The 12,092-nt window shown below is 38.6% G+C and overlaps 1 protein-coding gene across 1 annotated transcript in view; it reads left to right on the forward strand.

The window, feature by feature from the left end:
- LOC142158465 (collagen alpha-6(VI) chain-like) overlaps window positions 1-12,092 on the forward strand; it is a 111,838-nt gene that overhangs the window by 47,783 nt on the left and 51,963 nt on the right. The window contains exons 16-23 of the mRNA XM_075212432.1: window positions 1,139-1,165; window positions 3,505-3,549; window positions 3,641-3,694; window positions 5,295-5,357; window positions 5,520-5,585; window positions 7,858-7,911; window positions 9,941-9,976; window positions 10,834-10,896. Of these exons, the coding sequence (XP_075068533.1) occupies window positions 1,139-1,165; window positions 3,505-3,549; window positions 3,641-3,694; window positions 5,295-5,357; window positions 5,520-5,585; window positions 7,858-7,911; window positions 9,941-9,976; window positions 10,834-10,896 (408 nt within the window). The remainder of the gene's footprint in view (window positions 1-1,138; window positions 1,166-3,504; window positions 3,550-3,640; window positions 3,695-5,294; window positions 5,358-5,519; window positions 5,586-7,857; window positions 7,912-9,940; window positions 9,977-10,833; window positions 10,897-12,092) is intronic.

Genomic DNA, 12,092 nt, shown 5'->3' on the forward strand with positions numbered 1-12,092 from the left:
ACCATCAATCAATAAAGTGACCAGAAAAAATGATTAATATGGTACCATATATAGAAAAATAGCCGTTATCAATGTCCATTAAAAGCAGGAGAAATTAGATAATAATGGAAGTATTATAATCCTCTTAGGCCAATGTAATGGTGGATAATGAAAGAACCTGTATCAGTGTCCCAATATTAAAGGCACCGAACAGTGCAATCAGCACTTATAGATATTATCAGGTACTTAGCTTGTCTTCATATATCCATAAATTCCAAACTGCCATAAGAGATCCTACTCCACGGTCTCCAGTTAGATTTAGAGTGACAGCTTATGGTGCGCTGTTTAACGGCAATCAGTCCAAATGACCCCCGGGGTTGAAAACTGGCCACCACTTGGTTAGACTCTATGAGTCTCAATCCTAACGCGTTTCTCGGCGTACCGCCGATTCATCAGAGGTAGTTTATATCTACTTTATTGATTGATGGTTGACTTGCACACTAGATTAGCGGTCAGCGTCTATTTCAATATTGAATTAGATATAGATATATGTCTTATCCGATTTTTATTTTTATTTGTCAATAAATTGTAATTATAATATGCTGGATGCTTTGCGCTCTTCCTTGTTGGGTATGTTATATTGTATTTTTTGACAGATCCAGATTCTGTCTTTGAAGAGCTGCAGCACTAGTTTTTCTTGAGGATTAATTGCAGCGCCTTACAAATGTATTTATGTTGGTCCCATAGTGGGTTACCTTGGGCTGGGTTACTGTGCCATCTGCATTCTCTTTCCTTTAAAATAGACTGCTCAGTCGAGTTTTGCCCCCCGGGCTATAATTTGCCAGCCCTCCCCTGTTAGTGCAAATAAAATTAAAGCTTTACACAATAGTAAATAATGCATTCTGTGTTTGTAGAAAAGGGCATATATGTGTATCTTACGATCATTGAAGAGCAACTTAATTTCTCAGGAGGACATTCAACTAACAGTGTGGTGAGGGAAATAATCCTAGCACCCTAATTGTAAAATTACATTCATCTGTTACACAATGAAGGAAAAATGGAAGGACACATTGTTACATAATGTATATTGTGAATTGCAATGCATTATGGTTTTGATTTGTCTGATTCCCTATGACTAACCAGCTGTTATTTTTCCCAGGGAAACAGAGGGACTTCAGGAGATATGGTATGTGTTATCATCTCAGATTTTCTCCATACAACTCTATGACTTTTACAATAGCAACTTGTTCATGGAAATTGCTGAATTGCTTTTATAGTTTATTGACTTTTTCTGTCGTTTAAGTGTGGTGTTCCCATCAGTATAGATTAGGCCAAGAAATGGTTTGTTTCACAGTCCCCTATTTCAGTATGAATCATACGACTCTTAGCAAAAATTAGAAGTTTTTCTTTCATTGTCAGCACCAAAACAATAACGATAAGCACAGTTTAAATTTAAATTGAATTTGCTGCAGTTTCTGTAAACTGGTTCTTGATGATGAAAGAGTGGTAATTGTGTAATTGTCAGGAAATTAGTCACAGATAAGTTCTGTGACCATATAGAGAAATAAAGTGAGATATTAGCTTGTTGATTTGTAACAGAGCAGTTCACCACAACACATAGGATTTTTTCTCTCTGGGGATCTCATACAGCTGTCCAGGAAAATACAGGATTGCACTAGATCAGTGCTTCGCAACCTTTTCTCACCCTCGGCACACCTAAGCCCTTCCCAGAATTGCGCAGACACCAAAAGCAAAAATAGAATTAATAAGCACAGATTTGATTAGATACATAAAAACCATACAAATATATAAAATGCAATGATATCAATATCATATCAAATATCTAATACATCAAACATAAGATCAAAAAACATTTAATTTGTATCAAACTCACATGAGAATGGTTCCCACAACAAGATTATATAAATAATCATTAAACACCTGGATGAGTACTATCCACTGACAAGAGCATCCTCCTGCGTATAAATATCTAACTTTTAAACATGTCCTCCAATCTCTTTTCTTATACAAGTTATTGTTTCTTATACAGAAGCACTATTCCAGAAAAGCATCTGACTTTTTAAAGTGCAGCGTACACATAGCAATAGCCAGCAGCAATGTCTGTACCTTGAGACAGTTGCAACTCTTCAATCATTACCCAAACGCTGGGACAGTGCACTCTATTCACACACATTGCGCATATATATATATATATATATATATATATATATATATATATATACACAAGTTAACCCGTGCATGATACTCATGCATTCTAGTCAAATCAAGCTACTTAAGGTGTCATGCATTTGGGCCATAGCCCAGGCCTCCTCAGGGGAAGAGCGTTACTTCCCGATGCAAGCGCCCTTTTTTAACGTGGTTTTTACCACATGTCACCACCTCATAATTTTTCTCCATCACCTCATCCTTCATCTTTATCGCCACATCTATCCAGATGTCTATCCAGACACAGGGATCTCTCTCAGCGGTCCTGAGTATCACACTCCTCTCGCTCTGTCACCCCCGGCAACCACCAACCACTCCCAACTGTCACCCCCGGCAACCACCAACCACTCCCAACTGTCACCCCCCGGCAACCACCAACCACTCCCAACTGTCACTTCTCCTTCAAGAAATATATATATTTTTTAAATCTTTATAAACACTTTTAACAATTAACAAATTAAATTAACAAATTAAAAACATCTTAGTATACCAAATTTCTGCCCTTTCTGAGTTTTTTTTTCCACACACACTAAGAATTTAGTAGGTCAGTGTATAACTCCGCCCAGCAGGTGGCGCTGCAGCTTGTTTTTTTTTTTCACACACACACACACACACACACAGTGTAACACACACCACTAGGCTTTTATATTATAGATATATATATATATATATATATATATATATATTCTCTCCTGTTGGAGGCATTGCGCCGCGGCACACTTAGCAACACCTCTCGTGGCGCACCGTTCACTCTGGTTGAGGAGCACTGTACTAGATAAAGGACATATTTAAAAGGCTCGATTGTGTACCAAATGCAAGACAGTGCAAAGGGAAGATGTTGTCTGTAGGGAAACTTGAAGGCAGCCGCAGTGTCTAATTATTTTACCCAATTAATGTATGTCTTAGCGAGAGTCATTTGAGCAATTCATTGTAAAATACTAGGAATGTTCAGGCCAACAACTGGGAAGTCCTAATAGCAAATTAGGCTGTGCTTTACCTGCCTTTGCACCTTGTTGGGCGGGGTTCTGTGGCTCACACAGGAACCATGAGCATGTATAACCATTGGGGCAGATAAATATGTGTTCTTAGTACATACTTGGCAAAGATGATGCACATAAGTTTGTTCTATGCAGTTTCTGATTATTGTTGCATTCAGGGCACAAGGCTCAAAAGTTACTTAGACTTATATGTGTTTTATTGGTTACATAAAGTTGCTGGATATTGATTTTTACATTTTTTAAAGACAGATAATATACAACATAAAAACTCATTTACTTGTGGTTTTTTGTCTTGCTGTAGAATGAAGATGGGGAGCACGGACTTAACGGCATTAATGGAGAGCAGGTATAGTATCTCTTCTGTGTTATGGATATTATTGTCATTCCCTCTCCTCAGATATTTTACTATTTATTTTTTTGTATTGTGTTTACCTTAGGGAAATTCTGGATCTCCAGGAACAAAGGGAGAAAAGGGTGATGTAGGAGAAGCAGTAAGATATTTTTAGTATTTTATTGCTTGATGTATAAGGTGACCAGGCTATCCTGTGTACAATTACTCACACTCCTTTCATAAGTATGATTATTAATATTATTATTACTCAGTGAATGATCTAGTTACATGTAATGAAGACTCTTTAAATCAAGGTTAAAGTCAAAATGAATGGCAGCTTATTCTGGAAGTTTTATTTCAGACTGGGAAGATTTTATACATAAGATGTCAATATGGACACAGGGTCAAAAAGTTATTTTCTCCATGCATATGCATTCTAAATTTCTGCATTACACCTATTACTCCAAAGGGCTATAGATGCTGTTCCACATGACAATCATGCATTGACTTTCAGGCAAGCCTCCATGTTGGTATAAGTAGAGTTTGGATTCAGAGAGGTTCATTGATACAGATAAAATTGCAGACATGCAGGAAAAATTCCATTTATTTTAAGACCTCACATAACTATTTTTGGTTAATTGTGTAGGTAAGAGAATGACTTAACTTGTCAGGATAGTAGTAACTACAGGTGTGCAAATGTAGCTCCTACTGCTGGGAGCAGCTGGCTGTTAATGGCCATCCCACACTCAACTTAAGGAGCTACAGTAATGTTCCGGACACTTGGCCCAAAAGGAAAAATAAGATTTTGTGTTCCAGGAAAAAAAACAATCAAGAGTTCAAATGGTTGAGAATTTGCATTTAGGGTGGTGTTCCTAGTTTAGTCGATCGCTGGGGAGTATTTTTTTCACCAGTGACCAGTAAAACAATATTCATTATTTACATTTGCCAAAGATTGGGCAAGGGCCTTTTCTTTCCATGGGATGTCTTTTGTACCATCCAGGCACACTTTACGTGGGAAAACGCAAGATCTAATATAACTAGAAGATTTCAAATCTGTCCTATGTCCCCTTCTGCTAACGAATAAGGAGGTTTCAAAAAGTATTGGTATAAGAGAAAAATGGAAACGTTATTATTAATTAGATGATTGGTTCCAAAGAGAAAGTAGGCAGCACTCTTTGACAACGCTTTTATCATTGCTGACATGTACATTCATATCTTAGTGCTGCAAATGGTTGTGCAAAGTGACTTCAGTAAGAAGCGTGTACTATGTGTTCTTGCTGCACTCCTGCAGACGTATTTGCACAAAAACTATGGGCTGTGTGAATTTACACAGATTATTTACCTGAATAAAATATTCTCACAAGGCCAAATAAAAGAAGGTAAGAAAAGATATATGATCGGATACACGTTTTTGCAGTTTACACTAAAACAAATTACATTCCCTACATTAAAGTATACATCATGAATCCTAAACATACTTACCCCAAACTGCTTGGAGAATTTGGAGCTATGTTTACATTGACTCAATGATTTAAGGTTAGACTCCGGCTTTACTCTTTAGGTTGGATAACATTATACAGAAGTCCAAAATGACCGCCACATATGCTAACAAATGAGAACTCTAATTCTCAATGGATACTGGGTCTAATAAGAATTAGGGTGGCATACGCACTCTTCAGATGGTGATAGTGGAAAAACTTCACACAAATGATGTTTTATTATTTGAAAAGTGACATAACTTTGATTAATTTTCTTAACAGGGCAGTCCTGGGTTAAGGGGAACTCCAGGAGAGCAAGGAAATAAAGGTCACAAAGGCGACATTGTAAGTATATTCATACACAATTACTTCATTACATACCGCAGTACAAGGATGTGTATTAATATATTGTTTCAAAACAATGAACAGAATAATTGTACAATAAATATTCATGTCATGCTTTTTCATTTATTGTTTGTACAATATATAAACATTGCTTTATTCCAGGGAGAGCCTGGAACTCCAAGTACTATTGCTGGCCCCAAAGGTTTTAAAGGAGATCCAGGGATTGAGGTGATTATCCAAATTCTTGGTCATTTTCTTTATCTTCACATTTAATATCATATGTTTCTACTAAGCCATCACCTCACTTGTAGAATACCATGGTGCATTCATTCATCATTTCTCATCTCGACTACTGCAACGTCCTTCTCACTGGCCTTCCTGACTCCCAACGTTCTTACTTCCAATCCATCGAGAATGCTGTGGCTAGACTCACTTTCCTCTCCCATCACTCCTCTTCTGCTGCTGCTATGTGCAAATACCTTAATTGGCTCTCTATCCATTTCAGAATTTAGTACAAGCTATTCACCCTCACTTACACAGTCCTCACCAACACTTCTCCCCCAAACATCTCTGACCTTGTCTCGAGGTAAATACTTACCCAGTCACTCCGATCTGCCTTAATTCACCTCTCATTACCTCCTCCCATGCTCGCCTCCAAGACTTCTGCCATGCTGCCCCCACCTTTAAAACTCTGTGTTTCACTCAACTCTTCCCCCAACATACAGTCCTTCAATCATTCACTCAAAACTAACCTTTTCATTGTCACCTATCCTACCACCTCCTGACCATTTTATGCATCACCTCCTCTTCCTTGGCTCACCATTTTATCCCCTAATGTCGCTCACCCCTGTCACTAGAATGTAAGCTCTTATGGGCAGGGTCCTCTTTACCTATTGTCTCATGTCTGTTTACTTTCCGTCTCCCTCGTTTGTCCTGCCATGTCTTTTGCTACATTCTGTGTGAGTCCCCAAAGCATTGATACACTCATCCTTGCTACTTATGTGCATTATGTTATGTATTTGTCATTTGCTTACTGCCTGTTTTACTATCCGGCACTACGGAAGCTGTGGCGCCTTATAAATAAATAATAATAATAATCATGATAGAGTGGATAGATAGATCACTTTCCATCATGATAGATCACTTTCCATCTCACCCCTTGAACCCTCTGCAGCTGTTTGTTGTTGTACCTGATCACCTAATACCACAGTCATACTATCCTAAGGTCAATCAAAGTACCTGCAGTAGTCTCACAAGTAATAGGGAATGGAGCCGTGACTCTGTTTCTCCCGCCAAATTCTGATCTGAAACTGGGGAAACAATTAATTTCCGGGAAAATGTAGGCTCTTGAGCTTTATATAGTTTATTTACAGATCACAGTTTGCTGGAATTGTGTGTTAAACTGGGTTTGAGAAAGTGAACAGTAGACAATCAGTGGCTACTGGTAGTAATTATGAGTGGACAAAAAACACACCCAAAAAAACTAATTCTTTCTTCCTTTTAAAATACAAGGATTTGAATCTGAAGGCAATTGTGTGAGCATCACATATGTAGTAGTATGCGGCAAAAAAAAAAAAAAAAGCAGGCTGCTGTGTTTAACTGCACATCCCAAAAAAACAAACAAATCATATTTAGTTTAACTAACCAATTGTATAAGTTTTAAGGATATTGTGGAGCAGTGTCTGAATAGCAAGGTTACAGTATCTACTTTCCCTATCTCATTGGCTGTTCACCTGGTGTGGTGGCTGTTACAAGTAGTTCCAAATTCAAGTAGCTTTACTTCTGTTGCCAATCATGGATCAGTCTATAGATCAGTGTATCTTTTTTGTTAAAATTACAATGTATTAATGCTGCTGTTATCCCACTAATGAGCAGTTGTTACTGCCCCTGCTATCCCTCTACAATGTGTCACACATTCTATATAACATTGAGAATAAAATATGAGAAACCATTTTACTTGTGGGGTGGGCCCACCTTGGAATATTTTATTTTCTAAAACCATCCTATCTATTAAACTGTCATCATACCCGCCACTGCTCTGAAACTATGTTTCATAGGTATTGTATATATTTATAAACTGCCATGTGTTTGTGCTGCTGGTCAGTCACAATTTTTAGCCAGTCAACCAGCTTCCAGCTTGTTGCCGCCTTTGTCCAATATTGGGGAATATATTGTTAGTTGTGAGGTGGTCATTAGAAAATACACTGTAAATGAATGTTAATGATATAAATACTAAAGTAGGTACAAAACAGCTCAAGTTTACATGATTTTACCTGTTTGAGACCATTTTTAATGAACTCTAGATCCAAAACCATAACTTTGCCAAAACTAAAACTAAAACATTAAGAAGGTTTTTAAACCACAACCAAAATCAAAACACAGGTGTCTGCGCACATATCTACTTATAATTTTTTACTGGATTCTTGGCAATCATTTTAGTTAAATGAATTGATGATGCTGTAATAAAATATTCATTTTACTTTTCTTTTTATCTTTCTAGGGTAACCCTGGGCAAGAAGGATTTCAAGGAGAAACTGGTGCCAAAGGAATTGGAGTAAGATTTAAATTTATACATGTGATAATGCCTATTGTATTGTATATGAAAATCATAAGTCACAGAGGAGCTCTTTGACCATTATAAAATCACAATGCAATGGGCACATGTAATAATTTAAAGAAAGGGATGCAAAAATTCTCATAATACACAGCTTTTCCTTATAAACACTGAATTAGACATCAAAACTTATTGTATACACAGATATTATTTACATTTTTGCTCGAGACACATTATTTTGCTCTTGAGACACTCAAGTGCACAAAAATGTAAAAACACAAAAAATGCACCAGGATTGTGACCATTGAGCCCCTTTTTAAAAGACCCCTTGACCCTGAAAGACAAAAGCCTGTTAAGGTCTCGACACCCAGGGAACAAAATCTTTAGCCCCCTCATGGACTTGCTTTGTAAAAGTCAAGCATATGGGAACCTCATGACACATTACCTCCGATAGATCTGGGGAATGCAACCCATTAGCATCCACCAATACAGTATAAAGTGCAAAACAATGTAAGATAATAAATAAATAAATGAATGAAAGACTATAAATAACCTACAAGATATATTTTGCAGTCTATTTGTAGCCCGAGGTGTGTTCTCCATATATCCCAGTGCAGTGAAAACAGCCTGTGCTGGGAGCCTGAAACTTTGGACCCATCCCTAAAGGGAAAGGGTCCCCTTCCTCCCCATCCCCAGGATCCAAGAGGCCCCTTAGAGAGATATGTGTCTCCAGCCCCCCCCCTTCCCTGAGGCTAGCTATGGCCCTAACATCCCTGACCCCTGTAACTTAGTGGCCCCTTAGGGGGAAAGGGTCTTCAGGCCCACCTCCACCGCAAGGCTCAGGTGGGCCAGAAGACAAGGCTCAGGTGGGCCTGGTGGGATTAAAATATATTTCTTGCCTGGCCAAAAGGCCAAGGCAAAGAAATTAAAAGGTGATATCCAGGTCAAGAAGTGTGCGTGCTTGTGCCTTGCCCTGTGCATTGTGTGAAAAGCCTGTTCTCCTTCCACCAGTGCAGTCAGGCACCCCCAGCCCAGATCCCTGGGGGCACATACAGCATCTTGAGCTCCAGCACCACCAGCGTTCTCACATGGGACCGAGGAAATCTGCCATTTTAAAGAATGGCGACCCTCCTCCATTCGACTAGGACAGAACTAAACTTGATTTTAGCCAAATGGACGAGAAGAGAAATAGTTATAATTAACAATGTGACAAAATTCTACAAATATAATTGTAGATTTATAACTGGTGCATCTGAAGTCTTGCTAAAACAATGAGTAGTGACAGGAAGACTTTCAAACAATACTTCCTGGGAAATATATAAAAATAAGCCACTCCAAAAGGAAGATGGAATTCTGGAAACTGTTATTTACAAGGCATGACATACTTCTTAATTACATGGGCATCCATTGATTCTGCCCACCTAATATTCCAGGGAAGATTCTGATATAGTGACCAGGGAAGAGTGCTTTTCTAAATCAAAAGTCCTGCTACTAGGCAGATATTAGGAAGAGAGACATGCAGAGGAGGGGGGACAAGTCATGGGAGCGGGATCAGCATAGATGGCAGAGAGAATTGATTGCATGGGTGAGGGCAGAGTCCAGATCAGGTGGCACAAAGACGATAATACAGTGATAACTGAAAGGACAGATGGGTACAGTCAATTGGTGTCCACGTAATTAACAAATACCTCCAGAAGTCCCTACTCCTTTTGGATGTATTTAAATATTTTTTCCAGAGAGCATTGCTTCAATATCTCCCTACTATGATTTTTTTGAGTGCGGCTGCTTTATAAGGCTCAATCCATTGCTTATCAGAACAACCTGTTTTATGGTGATAATGTTAATGGTTTGTGTAAGCAGAAGCCCGTGTCATTCTCAAATAATCCAGTCAAAATAATGTTTATTCACTGGACTGCATTGTAAAAAGCATTTTTTCAGAAGTTCCTTGAATTCCCTTTTGGTGCTGTTATAACAGAAACTAATATTGATTTCATTTATTTACGGTTACTATACAACCTCTTTATTCCAGAGTCTTCCTGGTAGCAGAGGTGCTCTCGGCCCACCGGTATGCTTTTAAATTAATTATCCAGCAAAGGTACAATTTTAAACATTTTTCACAGACACTGCTCAGCAGCCTGGTGACACAGTCAGATTGTAAGTTATGAGTAAGAATTCATGAGGCTTCTTGGTCTTATATAATGAAACTACTTTTATATGGAGGTTCTCAGAGAATTTGGCGTTGTACACGGTAGTACACAAAGATGTTTCACACAATCTAATATTAGTTTTAGGCCATCATAAGAACATGCCAAAACAGTAACATAAAAGTATTTGTTACATTTAGACAGTGGAGGAAGCAAAGTATTAGCATTTTCATGACTTATGCAGTTTTTTTGGCAAGCGTAAGATTTTGATAGGGAGGATTCCAACTATGCTTGTCACAAAAATGAATTATATACTGCAAGTTTTTGTGCTTTGAACGAAATGGTAGCAACAGTTATAGCTATGATGAGCAGTTTACTCTACAATGGGGAATCCATGTTATCCAAGTTTAGTTTTGATTATCTCTACACCTTGGTTGTTCTACAGAAAGGCTTATATCCGATTCTAGGATGCAGAAATATGTATGGGCTTCAAATATGTTCCATAATGTGTAGGAATAAAACAATGGCATTACTGCAATATCCAGGACATAGACATATAGGACCTAAATAGAAACATATACCTTCATACACGATTACCTAAATACTACAATAAAATGTATACATCAAGGCATAAATTCCACAAGACACTTTCATAAAAGCATAAATACTACAGGTTTTAATGAATGCTTTGTTTGTATTCTAAGCTCCAACAACTACCTTTTGGGCTCCTTTTACCTGGGAATACATTTGTTTCTAAATATGTTATTGTTTTCTACAGGGTCTCAAAGGTGATGCTGGTGAGCCAGGCTTTCTAGGCAATCAAGGCTCGAAGGGACCTGAGGTAAATTTATAACAATGTTCATTTCATACTATATAAAAACTGTTTTTCTAACATATGAGTAATGGAAACAGAAATTTGATCCCATTAACAAAAACAGATTAGCAAAAAAATGCTCTAAACTACACATTTTCAGCAGATGATCCCCCTCCTCCACTTCAGTCTTCAGTTGCACCTACCTTGTTTGGACAGGTTTAAATGTAACCAGCACTCAATGTGGCTTTGTGTTAATTGCAGCTTATTGGACACCTGTGGCCTTGGAACTGCTAGGGAGAGGGAGAGGAAGTGGGGGGAGGGGAAGTGAGGGGGGCGGGAAGGGAGGGGGAGGGGAGGGGTGGAGGAGAAGTGAGGGGGAGAGGAAGTGGGGGGAGGGGAAGTGGGGGGAGGGGAAGTGAGGGGAGAGGAAGTGAGGAAAGGAAAGTGAGGGGGCGGGAAGGGGGGGGGGGGGAAGTGAGGGGGAGGGGAGGGCTGGAGGAGAAGTGAGGGGGAGAGGAAATGGGGGGAGGGGAAGTGAGGGGAGGGGAAGTGAGGGAAGGGAAGTGAGGGGACGGGAAGGGAGGGGGAGGGGGCGGGGAAGTGAGGGGGAGGGGAGGGGAGGGGTGGAGGAGAAGTGAGGGGGAGAGGAAGTGAGAGGGAGGGGAAGGGAAGGTATGGGCAGGGGGAGAGGAAGGGCTCACCAAGTAAAGTTAATCCTGCATGGCAATCAATTTGAATATAAGCTAATACCTGGTTACTATAGACTTCAATACATGAAATATTTCAATCATGTTATTAAATAAGATATATAATACATGAAATATATGCTATCAGATCTTTTATTTATTTTATATGAAATTACAAAGCATTTCAAAGATTTCATTTTTGTGTTCGAATGCCCCCAAATCATTGTACTGAATATTAAGAGAGAAACCAGATGTACACATAGTAATCATTGCAATAATAAAGCACACTTTGTATCAGAATGTTCTCAGAAATCAACATTGTGACGCACATGTTGTCAGATCTAGTTTTGAGAAATAATTTAGTGAAAATTATAAGATCTTTTGCAATAGTTTTATTTTATATAAACACAATTCCAGTGTATTTTAGCAGTTCCTTTAACCTAAAACAAAAGTTGTGACAAGTGGTTTTAAATTTAGGGTTCTATGCATTAAAATCATGTGGTGTCAATCAATATGCATCGCTGCAAATCACAGTGA

This window comes from Mixophyes fleayi, chromosome 5 (assembly GCF_038048845.1).
Source record: "Mixophyes fleayi isolate aMixFle1 chromosome 5, aMixFle1.hap1, whole genome shotgun sequence".
NCBI lineage: Eukaryota > Metazoa > Chordata > Amphibia > Anura > Limnodynastidae > Mixophyes > Mixophyes fleayi.